Raw genomic sequence first — 18,333 nt, 5'->3', positions numbered from 1 at the left:
TGCAAATAGCTTTTCACAGTGAAATTTAGTGACAGTTGTTCAATAGCTTGTATGGCATACTGGCAAGTACTTTATTCAGTGTTTTCTATTATGGTGACGTAGCAAGGATAATGGTAAAACACCATAGATTTCTGAGGACAGTATACAAGTAAAGTAGTCATTAATGCAGACATTCTGACTTTCACTGTTGTATCTATGAAAGGTTGCATTTCAGTAGATGAGCAATCCTTGCAGACATTCTGCACTGGGGTTTGTAAACAATTTACTTCTGTTTAAATAGGTATGACTTCTTAACTCCAAAATCAGTGATGATATGCACATTTTATTTAAAATGGAATATAATCTTTCCCACTGTTCCTTTGACAGGCTTTGCCCGTAATCTTTCTGAAGGAAGCAATGCTAACTATACAGAATATGTGGCTACCAGGTGGTACCGCTCACCTGAACTCTTGCTTGGGTAAGTATAGTTTGTGAAACAGCCATGATAAATCTTGATTCTTTGCATTTTCTCAAGCACCTTTTGTAAAATTTGTCAGTGGGGAACTGTAGTTAGTTTAAAGGGAAGATTTCAGGAGAATTCCAGATTTTCATTTATACTTGCTCATTCGTTCCCATTAAGTCAGCATAAATCAGTTATATATATATTCATCTGTCTTGAGCTGAACAGTATTTAATTGACTAAAAGAAAACTGAATTATCACAGATTTATTTGAGATGCACCTCTTAATAGGCTCTTCAAAATACGTTTCTATTGTTGTCTGTCTGAAGCATTCGTTTCATCAGCCACATATTGAATATAGCAGTGCGATTTTCATCATGCTACATTCCTAGTTCTTTTCATCTTTTGATTTTATTTTCATTCTTAGTTACCTTTTACCACCATTGTTGAAATGGTCAAGAAGGTTCCTAGCTCTATAACGTTTTTGAAATACTACTTCTGAAGAGCATGGGAGTGGGCAATTTAAAAGTGTCACAAGTCAAGCGAGTGGGAGAAAAGGCTGACTTGGCTGAGCAAAGGTCGTCTTCTTGAGCTTAGACAGAAAAAATAAGTGCATGGACTCTAGAAACAAGGTGAGGCAACATGGGAGAACTATAGAGATGCTGTTTGCTAGTGTAGGGAGATAATTCACACAGTCAAAGCTCAATTAAAGTTGATGATGCTGGCCAGAACTATGGGAAAGGATAAAGGGGGCTTTTTAAAATATGTTAAAAGCAACAGGAGAACTAGAGATAACATTGTTCCTTTCCTTGATGAGGATAGTCACCTCATTAATAGGGGCATACACAAAAGCAGAAACATATATGCCTTCTTCAATTCTGTCTTTAACATCAGTAATGGGCTCTGGGATCTCTGGTGTCTGTGGGAATGATAAACTCCCAGCAAGCCCTGAACCTGTTTGGGATTTGTTGCTCTAGCTGTGTATGGGACTCAATGAGATTCATCCCAGGGTAGTGAAAGAGCTGGCTGTTGTCATTGCAAGACCTCTCTCAATTATTTTTTCAGTGGTCTTGGGAACCTGGAGAGGTCCCAGTTGGAAGCTGGCATATGTTCCAGTTTTCAAGAAGGGAAGAAAAAGACGACCTTGGTAATTTCAGGCCTGTCACTCTCATTTCAGTGCCTGGTAATATTTCAGAGATTATTCTGAGAGTTTTCAAAAAACTCTTGAAAGACAATGTGATTATGGGTGATAGCCAACACAGGTTCACAAAATGAGACTCCTTTTTAACATAATTTTCTTTTATGACAAGGTAAGCCACCTAGTTGACAGGAGAAACCAATTGATGTAATCTTTCTGAATTTCAATAAAGCTTTCAATGCTGTTTTTCACAGTATCCTTCTGCTCAGAATCTGTAGCACATAGATAGACAGAAACGTAATACAGAGGGTAAACAATTGGTTGACAGATCGCGTTCAAAGGATTATAGTAAACCAGATTCCACCAGGTTGATGAGCAGTCACTAGTGGGGTTCCCCAGGTCTCCAATTTAGGGCTAGTTCTCCTTAATGTTTCTATAAATTACTTGGATATAGAACTTGAAGGCATACTAAGTTTGTAGCTAATACTAAGTTGGGGGGAGTTGTTGTCTCCCTGCAGGATGGAAAGGCCTTGCAGAGAGATCTTTTGACACTAGAAGGCTGAGCGATCACCAGCCTCATGAATTTTAATAAGAGAAAGTGACGGATTCTGCACCTTGGTTGGGGTAACTGGATAGATTTACAGACTGAGGGGCAAGAGTCTGGAGAGCATCCTGGAGGAAATGGATCTTAAGGTTCTGGCTAATAGCAAGTTAAATGTGAGCCAGCAGTGTACCTTGGAGTGCCCCAGGCCCAGCACTGCCAGCCGGACAAGCAGATAGATTGTCCTCCTCTGCGCTGTGCGGCTTCAACTCCAGCACTGGGTGCAGTGTTGGGCACCACAATATACAAATGACATAAGATTATTACAGAGTGACTAAAGGAGGGCTACAAATTACAGATGTTGAAGGGTCTGGAGGGCAGGATGTATGAGGAGTGGCTGAGGCCCCTTGTGTTTGCTCAGCGCAGAGCAGAGGAGCTGAGGGGAGGCCTGATGGCGGCTGCAGCTCCTCACAGGGAGCAGAGGAGCAGCTCTGAGCTCTGCTCTGTGTGACAGCGACAGGGCCCGAGGGAACGGCATGGAGCTGTGTCAGGGGAGGGCAGCTGGGGCTCAGGGAAAGGGTCTCCACCACAGGGCGGTGGGCATGGAACGGGATGCACAGGGCTGTGGGCACGGCCCCGAGAGCTGGAGTTCAAAACTCTCAGACATTGGGTTTGATTTTGGGTGGTGCTGAGTGAAGCCAGGAGTTGGACTCCATGATCCCTGTTGAGTAGATTCCACCTTGTGATAGTCTATGTTTCTGTAACTGGTCAGGAAGAATTTGTTGAAGGAAGCTCTTTGAGCAAATTTAATTAAGTACTCAGAAGTTAGTGTGACATTGCCTGTGGAAGAAGTAATTGCATGAGTAGCAATTTAATTTCACTCTTTTATTAATCTGTAAAATTAGCGTTTTACTACTTCACAAGGTTGAACTGTATGAACAAATTCATGCAATACAGAAGTATAGAAGAGACTAAAGTACCTGGGAATGTACTGTTTGCAATCTTTCCACTAGAATCAAGTTTTACAGTGTCTTTTTCTAAATACATGAGCATTCCAGTAAAATACAATTCCTTTATGTATAGCATATATGTATTTATGTATGCGTATTTTATAAGTAAGGAATTGGCAGCCACAGGAGCAATCAGAAAAGTATTTCTAGGAGTCACTAAGATTCTTCAAGCAAAATGTCTCATGCTGCTGAGAAACAGGTCTTTGTTTGAACCGTTGATTAACTTTGAACCAGGGAATAGACATTTCTTGAATAGGTAAGGCATTGAACAATAAGTATTCTGTCAAGAAGTCGTACAAGTATTCCCAGAGCTGTGCTGATCTTAATCCAATTGAGATGTAGTTGTGTTGTTATATGCAGAATAGTGTGTTAAAGTTGCCAATAAAAGAAAATGCAAGGCTCAGTTTTCTATATTTTGGAGAAAACTAAATGATAAAATTTACAGCAAAGTGTGTGTCTATCATATGTGTACACATACACTTACTAGCTGGAAAGAAAACATCAGTCATGGTCTTTACATTGTTGCAGCATTTTACACTTTGTCTGTATTAGTAATTAGTGATTTAGAGGAAAGACATGAAGAGCTTGGCAGACATGGTATTTGTCTGGCCTGCAGTTTTCAAAGCTGTTTCATTAACAGAGGAAATGTAGCAGGAATCATTTCTGTGTGTAATTGACTAGATTTGATTAGCTTACAGAGGAAGGGGAGGGGTACATGTATTTCATGAATATGACTTCAGCTTTGCTTGTGTGTGTTTTTAATGCGAAGTTTTTCTGGCACAACTTGATGTCTGTTTCTTGGCAATTCTGCTCTTATTTCACAATCATCTTAGGGGAAGAGGGAAATCTCCTTCCCCTACTTTTTACCAAATCTTTATAAGCATACTTACTACTTCAGAGTCCCCAGGATTATTAAGCATTTATCTGTTATCAAACACATTTTTAATTTTTTTAAATTTTAAAATGTATCACGGGGATGTTTTTGTTTTTTAATAAAGTTCAAGTTTCACAAGTAGAAAGAAATAGCTAATTATTCACAGAATATCCTAAATTGACTCACTTTAAGGATCCTCAGATTCTGTTTCTTCAGCATTCATGCCTTTGATTGAAAATTGAAGTAGTTCACTACCCTCTACTCCTCACACAAACATCTATTCTCTGTATTATGATTTTCTACCCTATGTGTGTGTATGTATCTTACAAACCATCTGCAAGCCCATCATTTCTTCTGACTTCAGTATCCTTATTACTTGTTCTTCCTTTAAATACTCTCTAGTCTTGAGAAACTGGCCTTTCCAGTGTAACACAGATGCCATTGAGTTTTGTTTCCACTGAACTCCCACCATCTCTTAATTGCTGAACTTGCTTCTTTTGTCAATGGCATTTTGAAATACAGAGGGCCATCCACCCCACCACACAACATTGGCTGCGTGCAAAGAGACCACCTGCCTGAAATTTTTCTCCAGATCCCAACATGTGGCTTTGCTCCAGAACAGGAAATCCTTGCTTTGTGATGTTTTCATTGTCTTCACCTGTGTTTCTTAATTCATGAATAGTTTCAGGAATAGCTTCGGGGGCTTCTGTTTTCTCTCTAATTAAAACTTCACTGTAGGAAGGGTGAAACAAGATTGCTTATATTTTTATCCCCTCAGTGGCCAGATCCAGTGTGTCTATCAATCTAATAAATACAATGGAATAAAGCAATGCAGTGCAGAAATACAACACTGTCATTAACCTCTGGAGAAAAAAAGAAGTTAGTACTAGTTTAACTTTCATAACTGCATCTTCATTAAAAAGGTTATTCTTGTATGTGTGTTATTGTTGTTTTAAAAAAGGTAACTGAATCCTTGGGGGTACCTAAGAATTCTTGTCCTGCCTTTTCAAGCAGCAGTATGTCAAAGCAATCCAGTGCAGAAACGGAGAACTTGATATTTGAGATTGCTTCTTTAATGTCAGGTTTTATTTTTTCTGAGCTGTAAGGAAGCAGGCCGTGGAAAACATAGCCAGTAAATTAAAACAGCTTTGTAAGAAGATGGTATCAGTGAGTGAAAAACAATTTACGTTCACTTTTTAGAGCCCCATATGGGAAGGCTGTGGATATGTGGTCTGTGGGATGTATTCTGGGTGAGCTGAGTGACGGACAGCCCTTGTTCCCAGGAGAGAGCGAGATTGACCAGCTCTTTACCATTCAGAAGGTGCTAGGCCCACTGCCAGCTGAGCAGATGAAGCTCTTCTACAGCAACCCACGCTTCCATGGACTGAGGGTAAGGGATAGCTTTGTTCTTTTCTTTTTATTAATTTACTCACACGATATTTACACTGTTGTTGTCGTAAAGGTTATTTTCATTTAGAGTATGTGCTGTGTTTTCTGTTGCGTGCTTTTTGTGCAAGCACAGGATATTTAGATCATGGAGCGTTCATAATTCAAAGTTAAATTCCAATTATACCAGTATTGGGAAGCATAAGTAAGTTCATTTTGCTGTTAAAAGCTGATTTTAAACAGATCTATTTCTTTGACTTTTCTTGTCTTGAATGTTAGTGAATATGCCAAGCCTGAAATTACTGTGCTAGGTGTGCACTGTGAAGTTTAGTGGCACATTTGTATGTTTGAAGTGTGGAAAATTTGTGCCAGCTCTCTTAAGCCTGCTACGATGGCAAAACCTGGGCCTTGGATGCTGTTGTGATGATAGGGGAGCTTTTTGCCTTTTTACTTGAATTCCTGGAGAATTAATGTAAGCTATACAAGTAAGCAAGCTGCTTGTTCCCATTTCAGGAGTTTGATAATGCCATCAATTAAACAGAAGTTTGCTAGTGTGGAGAAGCTGCTTAAGATGGCAAAATGTCAGACAGAATATATATATTCTAAAAAACTCAGTTGTCTTTAATAATGCCTGGTCAGTGTTTTTATTTAAAACAATTACTTGTGTTGTCTTGTAATTCCATTTTGGTTATCTCTTCTTCTTCTTTTTTTTTTTTTTCCTTTAACAAATGCTGCTTACAGAATGTTATGGTCTTGATGAATTATATGAAATTGTTAATATAAAATCCAATAAAGAGACATAACAATGTCTTAGGAGACCTTATCTGTGGTAAAGATTGGAGATTGGAGTTTTACTCCATAAAAGAGAAAACGGAGAATGAGAAAGGGGTGCACCTGTCTTATAATACATTAAAGTTTGCCATAAATTATGATTAGCTGGTGATAATTGCAAAACTAATAGTTGGATTAAGGTTTTGGGTTAGTTATTTTAGCTAGAACAATAGCTAATTCCTAGGGTTCTTTGATGAAGCTTGCACACCCTTCATCACAGGATTTTATAAAACAGTAACGCAAGTGTTTCTTGCCAAGGTAGTGTATGTTTTTGATCCTGCTTAGAACAGGGCTGTAAAGGATTTTTTGTTTTTAAAAAATTATAACTTCTAAAGCAGTGCTTTACAAGTTGCAAGCTAAATAAAATATTCTCTTTTCAGCATTATTTTACAAGACTTCTAGTTGTGCAGTATAATCTTACTTGCCTAAATGCTGTGCAATGTCTTATGGTGAAAATGAAGTATCTTTGTTATGTAGCTTTACAGTAAAGTAATTCAAGAAGACAGCATGGACCTAATGTGATAAGCACAGGGTTGAGTGTCATGAGTCTCTGTTCATATCCTGGATCAATGTTTTATTACTTGGCCTCAGACATATTTCTGCCTTTTTATTCCCATCTGCGAAGTCAGGATAACCTAATGATAATGACAGTAAAGTGACATATGCCTTCTAAAAGAGAGTACTTTTGGAATACTGAAGTCTGAATAAGGACTTAAACATGAAAAATACTACAAAAATGTTGATTCAGAATATGATTTTTGTTACTTAATTGAAAAAAATATTCCATGTTTTAAGACAACATTTCAAGTACAGATGTGTTTTTTTAATAGTAGCACTTAATAGTGGAAGATATTCAGTTGTAGCTAATAGAAGCTATGCTGTGATCATGTAAATTATTATTTATGAGTTGGCACTGGGTGTTTGCATGATGAAAACTAGCCCATTCAATGGAAATGTTTATCCATGTGGTTATCTATCAGCTTTATGAATCTCTTTCATAACTGTAAGTACTACCATATTGTAGCACATGATTTAAAAAATTCTAATTGAAACACTCCAGCTCTACATGCACAGATGTAAAGATGCCACATTTGCATACTTCACATTCCTGCTTATTTCCTCCACTTGCATATATACACACTGTTTTCATCACTTTTGAGGATTAGGTAGTATTTAGTTATATCTCTTCAGTTTGAGGAAAGAAACATCCATGGTATGTTGAAGACCCAAGAAAATAATCTTGTATCAGAAAGAAGTTACAGGCTTATACCTTTATGGAAATGTGAGTGGTAATGTGGAGCTGTAATATTATTCTACGAGTTAGTTACAAATAAGGTGGAGGACGTGAACAAACCCAGGGAATGGCAATCACACATTGCATGTCTTTGGCACATTTTCATGTTTCTCTATTCATTCCAGAGGTAAAATTTGATTTATTATGTTCATTCTATGTGAGAAAAGAAATATTTTGCCCATGTGGATGGAGTGAAGAACAGGGTTTGTTTCACTTAGAAGAATACTGCACTTAAAACAAGTTAGTGCCTCCTGAAAATCTATTTTCTTTATGTAAACTAGTGGAGGAAGAATGGAAAGCTTGGTTCACCTAACCTGCTATCTAAGATCATCAAGGCAGACTTGGACTTAAATAATTAAAATAAACTTTTCAGCCATTAAGAAACCACTTTAAAAGAAAGTAAAGTAAAAAGAAAAACACAGAGCCTATTTAGGAACAAACACATTCAAACTAATGTTCTTTCATTTTCCTTCAAAGCTCACAAAGTGTAATTTTTGAAAAGTAATGCCAGTATAAACAAAGGATTGCACTTCATAGTGGTCTAACGTTTACATACGTGCAGTGCATGTACAATGCATTCTGCTTCCAAACAAAATACATGTTTGGAAGTGGATATTTGTACTGCTCGATTACTCTTCAAAGCAAGGATCTGAAGTCATACTCTGAGAAAGGTGTACGTGTAAATATATGCACCTGGCTGTAAGAATCCTTTAAACATGCAGAAATGGATGTAAAGGAATAAAAATATTTAAGACTTCTTTTTCATTGACAGTTCAGACCAAACATATAGCTGTTGTATGTTTTTATACTACGGCAAATTTCCGCATAGAATGGTTTTTTTAATCTTCGTATTTGTTGGGGTTTTTTTGTTTTTGTTTCTGTTGTCTTAATCACTGACCCAGATTTTGTGGCTATCTCACATTTTCAGCGATTTTAGATATACCTCAATATTTTATGTGGGTATGTTTTATGTATGACTTGAGTCCATTTGGACACTAAGAAGTGGCTTTTTATGTATCGGGTATGTGATTGCCATTACATATTTCCTGTATTCTAGCTTTGATGTGTTAACTTAAGAGGGCCCTTTAGAATACTCAAGATGTGGATGAGATCAAGTCAGGCTGCAACTGAAGCACTTGAATACTATTAGGCAAATACCACAACTCCAGGAACTGCTAATGAAGTATCTGGATCTCAGCTGCATTGTTTTGGATGATCTGTAATTAATACCAATCAGTTGTCTGGCTATTGTTTGGCTTAGTTTTTCCTGAAGTTTCCCTGGCATTCAGATGTGCAGTTTTCTCTAAAAACAGCATAAGTTGCAAAAATGAAATTTTTTTTTTGGTGCTCATTTTGCAAATCCTGCCTTAATTTCTAATTCTGAAAACACCAGAATTATATGTGTTTAGCTTTTAAATTTGAAGTTACCTTACTGAAATCAGTTTAGCTGTTCGTTTGAGGTCTGTTCCATGCATGCCATAATCTGGAATTGGATCTCTGATGCCTGTTTCTTTTTAGCTCATTGTACTTGTTGTTATTTTACAGCATAGATATACTGAGCAGATTTTCTTTCATTTGATTAAAAAGAGACTGTTTTCGTTTCATTTGACTACAGCCGTTTTTACAAAGCAAACAACACAGAACAAGAAAAAGTCCTGTGCTTTGTATTTTTTTTTTTCTTCCTTGAATCTTTCCTGCCTGTTCTTCTTTCTGGACAGTTAGAACTAGCTTCAAATACTGCCTGGTTTTGTCAAGACTGTGGTTGACCAAAGCTGTCCTCCAGCAGAGCGCACTTCTCATGACGTTGCCAGTTCATTCCTACTGCAACGTGATCACAGGAGTAATACCAAACCTTTCTGCACTGTTGCTATTCTGTTTGTGTGAGGTTTTTTTCGCTTATAAACATTTTGGAATTGTCAATTAATCTTTGGTGTTTAATTATTACTACATTCACACAAAAGCAAAATTATCTAATAACTATTTCTAAATTCTTTTCTTGGGTAGATGTTACCTAGGTTATTTCTGAATCTATTTTAAAACACCCACCTCATGTCAATCATAGTGCCACAAACATTTATAAATCTAAGTTAATGACTTGTCAATTTATAGAGGTTCCTTGGCTGCCCTACTAATCAAAAATACTTTCTTTGGTGACTAGATTCATATTATACATCAGCAGTTATTTGTTTCATCATGTTTTGTAATGTTTCAGAAATTATGAACTGTTTTCAGTTAGGTTACATGCCTTTATTCACTATATAGTTTATATTTTTTAAATGTTGTATTAATCTATACCTCATTTGCATTCTCAATATATTTTTATGGTATATTACTTTGACAGTTTCCTGCAGTCAATCATCCACAATCTTTAGAGAGAAGATACTTGGGAATTTTAAGTGGTGTTTTGCTTGATCTTATGAAGGTAAACAAATATATTTATTTTCTGTCTGTAATATAAAGGGAAAGATGTGACTTTCCTAATAGAGTGCATTTTAAAAGTACTTGTGAATTTCCTTTTTGAGATGTTTTGATATCACCACCATCTATAGCCAGGCTTGATATTTCTTAGGAATCAAGAAAATATCCCCTGCAAATGCCAGGAGAATCTGTCCAAACTTGACTGGTTTGATAAGCAATGTCTATTCCAGACAAAAGAACTGCCATCATTCGTGTCAGCATGCATACCAACAACCATTCAGATGCACAGGTCACCTTACTAATGCAGGAGGATGAACTCTCAACCTGAAATAAATCTAGATAAATCCACAGCGAATGAAGATTAGATTAACCTGAGTTGTTACTGTTCATTACTGAATAAGCATGAGGATATGGACAGTAGATGCACAGTAAACTTTTTGCCTGTCTGAGGTTTTGATCTAGTTGTTACCATTCACCTCTACTAAGCACATTATTTAAGTTGCTCTTCAGTCCTGTTTTGAAACAATCCAGCTAGTTCCCTGTGGCCAGGCTAGGATATAGTTCTGAGTTTCTTGCAGTGGTCCAGAAAAAGCCTGCTTTCCTCAAAATGACTGAACAATGTAAAAACTTCACTACAGTGAGCTGTAGTACGATCCTTCTGTTATTTCAGCCACAGTAAACTGAAGGAGATTCACAGTGACAAAAATTATGTTTAGAATATAAATGTATTCCATTTTCTAGTTCACATAAACTTTCTTTTTCCCCCCAGCATTATAATTAACTGTAACTCAAACTGTAGTAGCACATAGTGCTCAACTGCAATTTCAAGATGATTCCTCATAACATAACACATGCTGGGGATTGCTTTTATTTTCATTTTATACTAATTTTCTATGTTATATAGCAATGTCTTTTGGGTTCTTCTGGTGTGATATAAAAGTTGAAATTGCAAAATGAAGCATCAAATGTTAAGGAAACATAGATTTCTAAATAATTCCATTCTATTTCTTTTTTTAATTCAAGTAATTCTTTTAAACTTTTTTGTCCGTATTACTCTATATAAGGTGAAGAAAGGTCAGGGATCCTGTAGAGGGGATATTTTGTTTGGTCTACATTACATAGTTGAGAAGTTGGAACATTGTTAAAGAACGAGCAGAAGACTTGGAAGAAAAGAACAGAAAACACCTGTGGTTAAGTTGCATGCTGCAAATGCTCTACATATTTTGCTGTATGCCTTTCTCTTCCCCAGACACTGGGCAGTCTGGCAATTATTCACAGTTGCTGTGTTCCTTGTTATCTGCATTCCCAAGGACCTCAGTTCTGATTACTAGATTACTGAATAACCCATACCCCAATTTATGTCAGCTAGCGCTGACATATGTATCTTTACTTCTATATATATCAATATTTAGAGAGCATTTCTGGACTAGATTAATGAAGAGTCATTCATTTGCTGCTGTTGCTCTGCTGCTCCTCTCTTCCTTCACAAATCATGTTCTTTTGCAAGCATGCACTTGGAAATTTGAATATGATAACTTGGGCAAAAAAGAAGTTGAATATTTCAGGCTTATTCATATAATCTGTCATTCGGTTATTTCCTTTGTTCATCAGCAGGCCTTTTTTTTGAGGGGGGAGGGGCTTCCATTTGCTGCTAGAATACCTGAATAATCCATTTATGTTTCACACTTGCTTTAGCTGTAGTTGGACTTCAGCCTTCCTCATGTCACGTATTATACCGAAGCAATGCATTTATGCTCTTTCTGTCTTGTCCTTGGCTTAACTTCTTACATATTGCCTATTTTGAGTTTTTCTTCATTAAAAAGTTTGTCAAGCTGAGCATGCTTGACATTTTGCGATGTTATGCCCAGTGAGATGCTTTGTTCCTGCACTCTCAGGAAGTTTTCTTGGACAGCTGTCTTCAGATGGCAGTTTTTCAGGAGATCGTCTTGGAATCCCCCTACGGAAGTCAAAGTCTGCAATCTTAAACTTGTGGGTCCTATTACTGATGCTTAACTGTCTCACCATTCATTTGAATCCTAATGGTAAACCTCTCAGGGTTGCTACATCTCAGACTGTCTTCTGCGATCAGATTAGCCTCCAGTAGTTTACTGTCAGTGAACAGCAAGTCAAGTAAAGTGAAGCCCAACTAACTCTTGTTTGGTTTGCCTCTCCTGCAGATAAATTAGGAAATGCTACCAACATAGTCTAGAAGTCTCCTAAGTTGAAGTCTGCTGTGAGGATGAGGACCTATATTCTGCTTCTAGTTGTAGAAGGAGTCATCCTCTTTATCTTAGATGTATAGTTGGTAACAAATCCCTGCCATAACACTGCAGATATTGGTTTTTCCTTCTAACCCTGACCCAGATTGTGAGTGGCTTCTATCACTCAGTACAATTTAGTAACTAATTTAGATGGAGTGCCACTCCTCTTCTTCCCCACCTCCTAGCTTCTGATGCCAGCCATACCCATAAGTGACCATGACCCAGCCATCAGCCTTGTTCCCCATTACTTCTCTGTGATTCCAGTTAGTTTCTGAGCCTTATGATTGCGTATGGGCTTTAGTTTTCCTTGCTTGTGCTCCAGCTTCTGCAAGTTAGTTTGTAAGGCACTTGAAGTAAGCCTTATGACCATCCATAAGTGGGCTACTTGTATCACAGGAGTGATGAGTGCCACAAAAAAGTAAGGAAAGAAGAAATTAATCATTCAGTACACAGCTTGTCACCTGAGAAAGGCAGATACTGCGTACTGTGTGACTGAACTGCACAGGAATGCCAAACACTTTCTCCATTTTGGTGTGCAGGGATCCTGAGCAGGGAAAACTAGTTTGTGGTCAAGTGGATGAATATTATGTTAATGCATATACAGGTAGCTTTTGTGTGTGTGTGTGTGTGCATACTCATGCATATATATGCATAGAGTTATTCTCTATTCAACCAATACAGCCCTTAAAAAAGAGCTGTTCTTTTTATTCAATGGCCATTCAAACCTTCTTCCTTGCTGACAGTCACGCATGCTCAAATATTCCAAGATGTGTTACATTCCAAGATGGTCTCATTTCTGCAAGGAAACATTAAAAGTTATTAAAATAATCTGCGAATTGTTTTTTGATTTTGTGATTAGGTGTTCTCTGTGTGTCAGTCACTATGTTCAGAATCACAGCTGATCTAATGGAATCATAAGGCAGATGTTATTTTGAGCATGTTGTAAACAGTTCAGATGATGCTTTAAAAACATGAATGGACTTGAACCTTTACTGAAATAAAAAAACATCTCATATTTGTATATGTTTTTAAAAAAATTATAAACTGTATAGGAATTTTTGAACGTTTAATACTGCTCTTGTATGCATGTTCTTTTTGTTAAGCCTGTTTCATTGGCATTTACCATTATATTATATTAATGGTAATTCAATACTCTTTGTTTTAATAATGTTTTATAGCATATCCTGAAAAGTATGTTTAAAATCACATATTTTTAACATCTATATGTATATAGGTACAACATGTATAGTTTTGCATTTACAACTTTTTGTGTTTTAAACATATTAAGCACAAATTTATAACCATGTGAGTATGTTCCCTTATGTTCATTTTATATATATATATCTTGTATGTTTTATAATAAGCAAGTCCACATGCCTTCCATCTCTTAAGTAGAATATAATACTTTTAAAAGTGATCATTTTGTATCATGTGTATTTAAATGCAATATGAAATTATTTTAGCACCTGCATGTAATCACAGTCTGTAGATTAAAAAAACTATCCCATTAATGTTCTTTATTTTACTATATTGTTGTTGACGCAAATACAGATATTAACATTTAAACTTTGGGATTTGTTTTCCAAAGAACTTACTGAAGTTAGATCCAGCAGACAGATACTTGACAGAACAATGTTTGAATCATCCTTCATTTCAAACACAAAGACTCTTGGATCGCTGTGGAAGCTCACCTTCACGGTCAGCTAAAAGAAAGCCTTACCACGTCGACAGCAACACATTATCTAACAGGTAAACAGGTAGTCATTTGACCCTTAACACTGGTATTTTCTGTGCTAATGAATAAGTTGCAACAGTGCTCAAACAGAATATTATCTTCAAGAAAATTAGTTATTTTGTAGTTTAAATGCATTGCAATGTATATGTTGTTCCATGCTGTTTCACTGAACAAAGAAGGCAAACGTAGTTTTATTATTACAGTTATTCAAGCTGAAATTTTTTGTTAGCTATATTCATCAGGCTGAATGCATCTTGGGATTCAAAAAGAGAAAAAAAAGTAAAAGCTTTTTCTCACATGATGATGAGAAAATAATTTGGCTTACTCATCTTAAAAAAGTTAGCTTCTTTTCTGAACAATAGCAAGAATTCTGTGGTTTGGAGGTGTCACCACAGAAAACAAAAGAAAAATTCATTGATCGTGCTCCACAGTAAGGATAAACAGAATTTTGTCTGCAATTGTGGTTATGAACTGAGTCTAGTCTACTTGAACTTAAAACAGGATGTATTTGCTCACTAACTCATTTGTTGGACCCACATAGCTTGAGAGAAGCCATCTGATCTCAGTGCATCAACAAACCAGGTTTACTGGTGGATAAAATACTTTAGTACAAAGAGACTCATCGCATTCCTTTGACAGAAGCTTTCCTAAAGTCCATCCTCTGAAGTATGCAGAACTACAATGTCTTTTAATCCTAGCCAGGTTTTTCTTTAGTTCTTCCAGTGAGATTTATAAAACAACATTCCTCACTTTAAAATTTAGGAACATGACGTCTGCACCCTGTATGTTTTTCTGAAATGGTTACTAAAATGTTTTAGCTGCTGCTATACGTACTTACTGGTGCTGGTATTTCTTTATTTCTTGACATTGTAATTGAGCATATCATTAGGTCACTGGAAGTGGGTAGTACAAAAATCCTTAATATAAAAATAACTAGCATTATACGATAATAGTTTCTAATAAGATCAACAAATGTACAAATTCATCGGTACAGTCAGCTCTCAGTTTATAGCTCAGTAATATATCTGAGTTAAATGATGATAGAATTGATTTAAAAATAATTACATTTACTCAGCTTTCAGCCAGCTTAGGTCCATCAAGGCTAATAAGCATAGCCACAGCACTGCTCAGTTGCAGCTGCACTGTTTCAGGGCCAAGATAGGCCCATGAGCAGGTCTGCTTTCATTCTGTAAAATCTGAGTTCTGCAAAAGTCAGTGTTCCTGTGGTATTCCTGATTTGGTGTTACAGAGCTTACCAGGTTGCACAGACCTTGGAATCAGTCCATCTGAATGGCTTTGACCAGCACGATAGCCTCTGTTCTCTCTCTTCTGCCTCCACCCACCTCAGACATACATTATGTAGCCTGGAGCATTGATTGTACAAGGCTTTTTGGCAGCATTGACACATTTGATTGTTTCACTTTACCTTTGATATGCCGAATGTGTTTAACAATTATTTCAGTGGATCTACATCTAATTTTCATAATAGTGCTTAGAATACACATATAGTACAAATTGGGAAATATTTAAATATATATATTGGAAAGTTGGAATTTTTATGATTGGATTTTATATATTTCTTTTTTTTTTCACTAGCAGAATCCATTAACTAAAATTGAGTTTGTCCCTGAGGATATAACCAATAAAAACCAGCAATATACTGACACTTGCAAATCTGTTATTCTAGTGGAGCTTCTGATGCCTAGTTCACAGTTTCTGCAATGAGCAGAAGTTTTTGATCTTACTGCTAATTTTGTGTTATAAAATGGCAGCTCCCATTTAAAATGAGTGCACTTTTGTTGAAGTTACTAATACATGAATATATAATCTGCTATATTAATGCTTCTTTATGCATTTTAATGTAGAAATCAAGCCAGCAAAAGTTCTGCTTTGCAGTCACACCACAGATCAAACAGCAAGGATATACAGACACTAGGGGTTGGCGGGCCAAGAGAAGAAGGTCTTCCAGCAAATGAAAGCTTTTTAAATGGAAACCTTTCTGCAGCTGCACATAGCCCAATGCATGCGAAGAAATCAAGCAACCAGCCTGGATCTGGCAATAAAGATCTAGCCAACAATAACATGCCACATCTTCTTAGTCCAAAGGAAGCAAAGTCAAAAACAGAATTTGATTTTAATGTGGACCCAAAAAGTTCTGATGGTCCGGGCACAAAGTACCTGAAGTCTAACACCAGATCTCAGCAGAACCGGCACTCATTTTTGGAAACGTCTCAGAGCAAAACTGGGACGCTGCAGCCCGGCGATAAGCATAGTCGCCACAGCTACATTGATACCATTCCACAGTCTTCTAAGAGTCCTTCGTATCGGACAAAGTCAAAGAGCCACGGGGTTCTGACAGACTCAAAATCCGTGGGCAACCTATCTGAGGCCAGGGCTCAGGCTGCAGAACCAAACAGCAGTCGCTATTTTCCATCCAGCTGCATGGACCTGAACTCTCCTACCAGTCCGACCGCTCCCCGCCATAGCGATAACAGAACTTTGCTCAGCCCTTCTGGGAGGAATAACCGCAGCGAGGGTACCCTGGACACCCGAAGACCTTCAACCAGGCACTCCAAAACAATGGAGGAGTTAAAACTGCCAGATCACATGGATGGAAGCCATTCCCACTCGCTCTCTGCTCCGCACGAATCTTTTTCCTATGGCCTAGGTTATACCAGTCCTTTCTCTTCACAACAGCGCCCTCATAGACACTCTATGTATGTGAGCCGGGACAGAGTGAGGTCAAAGGGCTCAGAGGGTGGCTTAAGCGTAGGGCAAGGGATGGCAGCCAGAGCAAACAGCCTGCAACTGTTATCTCCACAGGTGCAGCATAAGTCACTCACAAGGTCTGTTGGCTCTTCACGAGAAGACTGTACAGAAGATACTAATAGGGTTAGTTCAAAATATCACCTGTTATGGAAGACTTACCTTCCTCTCCTTATTTCATGTGGGGACGGTGTCCTGCTTTCTCTCTTCTATTTGTTTGTTTGCTTAGTTATTTTTCTGTGGTGCTGTAAGACAAGGAATGTGAGACCAAAAAAAAAACCAAAAAGACGCTGAATAGTTGGAGTGCAAAATGAGACCATGTTAAAGCTAATAATGATTGGACTATGACAGCTATTTTTATAATGTACTGAAATGTGAGAACAGAAAAAATGCCTGCGAAGTTAACATTTAATTTGTAGTTCCTAGTCTGTTATGTTTTCTGATGTCATTTTTATTGTATTGGTTTTCCTTAATTAACCTTCTCATTTGTGTTTTATTTAACTTTACTAGTATGTCTTTCCGTTTTGAATAGCAATCTTAAATTTTGAAGTGGGCTTTTTCACTTGTTTATAGCATGACATTACTGATGAAATGTCATGATTTGCTAGAGGGATATGAAAAACTGCACTATTCCTCTTGATTAGGATAAATGACTAGAACAGGCTAGAGATTTCTTCTGGGAGAAGCCACCAGTGAACTGATGGCTTAGCAGTGCTATAGTGACTGTCATTACTTATCTTATGATATTTTGTTATGAGTATTACTTCATCATTGTGGAGAAAGGGCCAGTTTCAGTGTTGATTTACTTTCCTAATACAATAGTTGTGAATTTTGTAAGGTTTTGCATAAGATGAATGTCCCGATATCCTTAGATTGCTGTGCCATTGATCCAAAAGATAAATGTAAATAAAATTAGTGTTTGGGTTTTTTTTTTAATACATGTATATGTCATAAAGTGACTTCAAAGATAAATTCTTGTTCCGGTTTGTTGACAGACTGCAGAAAGTCAGAGCTACATATATTATAGAAATTTTTTAAATGACAGTGAAAAAGACTAAAAAACCTCTGCCTCTTTAGTTTACATAATAAATACACATAGTGGACTTGTAGTGTGCAATCATAAAAAATGAGTTTTCACATACTGGATGGCTCTTCAATAGAGGAAAGCATAGACAAGGCATTTTTATTTATTTATTTAAAAGCACATTACTAATACATTATTTTTGTATTTAGTATGTCTCTTCCTTTCAGAATTATGTGAATTATTCATTATAAGAAGAAAAAAATCTCATAGAAGAAGAGAATTTAAAGAAAAATAGCTACTTAGAAGGAATTATAGAAGCTCTGCTTTAAAATAAGATTTTATTTTTTGTGCTTAGTCATTTTTTTCTCTCTCTCATTTCAGTCAAATTAAATGTTACTTTTCTTCACAGTATTATTGTAGAAAGGCAGTAATAGCAACATTTGACATTTTGGTAATAAAAGCTCACACTGCCTTGTATTCTTTAATATTTGGATCTTTTTCTGAATTATTTAGCAGATACTAAATTGATAATTTAATTTTATTTCATATTATCAGATCATTCTTTGTCTCTTGACAGCTACTTGAAAAACTTTTTATTTCAATTAGAAAAATTGTT

The 18,333-nt window shown here is 36.8% G+C and overlaps 1 protein-coding gene across 9 annotated transcripts in view; it reads left to right on the top strand.

Annotated features, from left to right (window-relative positions):
• The window catches only part of CDKL5 (cyclin dependent kinase like 5), a 129,554-nt gene that overhangs the window by 82,265 nt on the left and 28,956 nt on the right, over positions 1 to 18,333 (top strand). For all 9 annotated transcript variants that reach the window (XM_090124883.1, XM_090124878.1, XM_090124873.1 and 6 more), the window contains 5 exons: positions 367 to 457; positions 5,203 to 5,392; positions 9,855 to 9,935; positions 13,781 to 13,941; positions 15,793 to 16,819. In XM_090124883.1, coding sequence (XP_089981009.1) covers positions 367 to 457; positions 5,203 to 5,392; positions 9,855 to 9,935; positions 13,781 to 13,941; positions 15,793 to 16,819 — 1,550 coding nt within the window. The remainder of the gene's footprint in view (positions 1 to 366; positions 458 to 5,202; positions 5,393 to 9,854; positions 9,936 to 13,780; positions 13,942 to 15,792; positions 16,820 to 18,333) is intronic.

The sequence above is a fragment of the Phasianus colchicus genome, chromosome 1 (assembly GCF_987193195.1).
Source record: "Phasianus colchicus chromosome 1, bPhaCol1.hap1.1, whole genome shotgun sequence".
Lineage (NCBI taxonomy): Eukaryota > Metazoa > Chordata > Aves > Galliformes > Phasianidae > Phasianus > Phasianus colchicus.
Note: the sequence above shows the minus strand (reverse complement) of the source record. Positions and strands in the feature narration are given on the sequence as shown.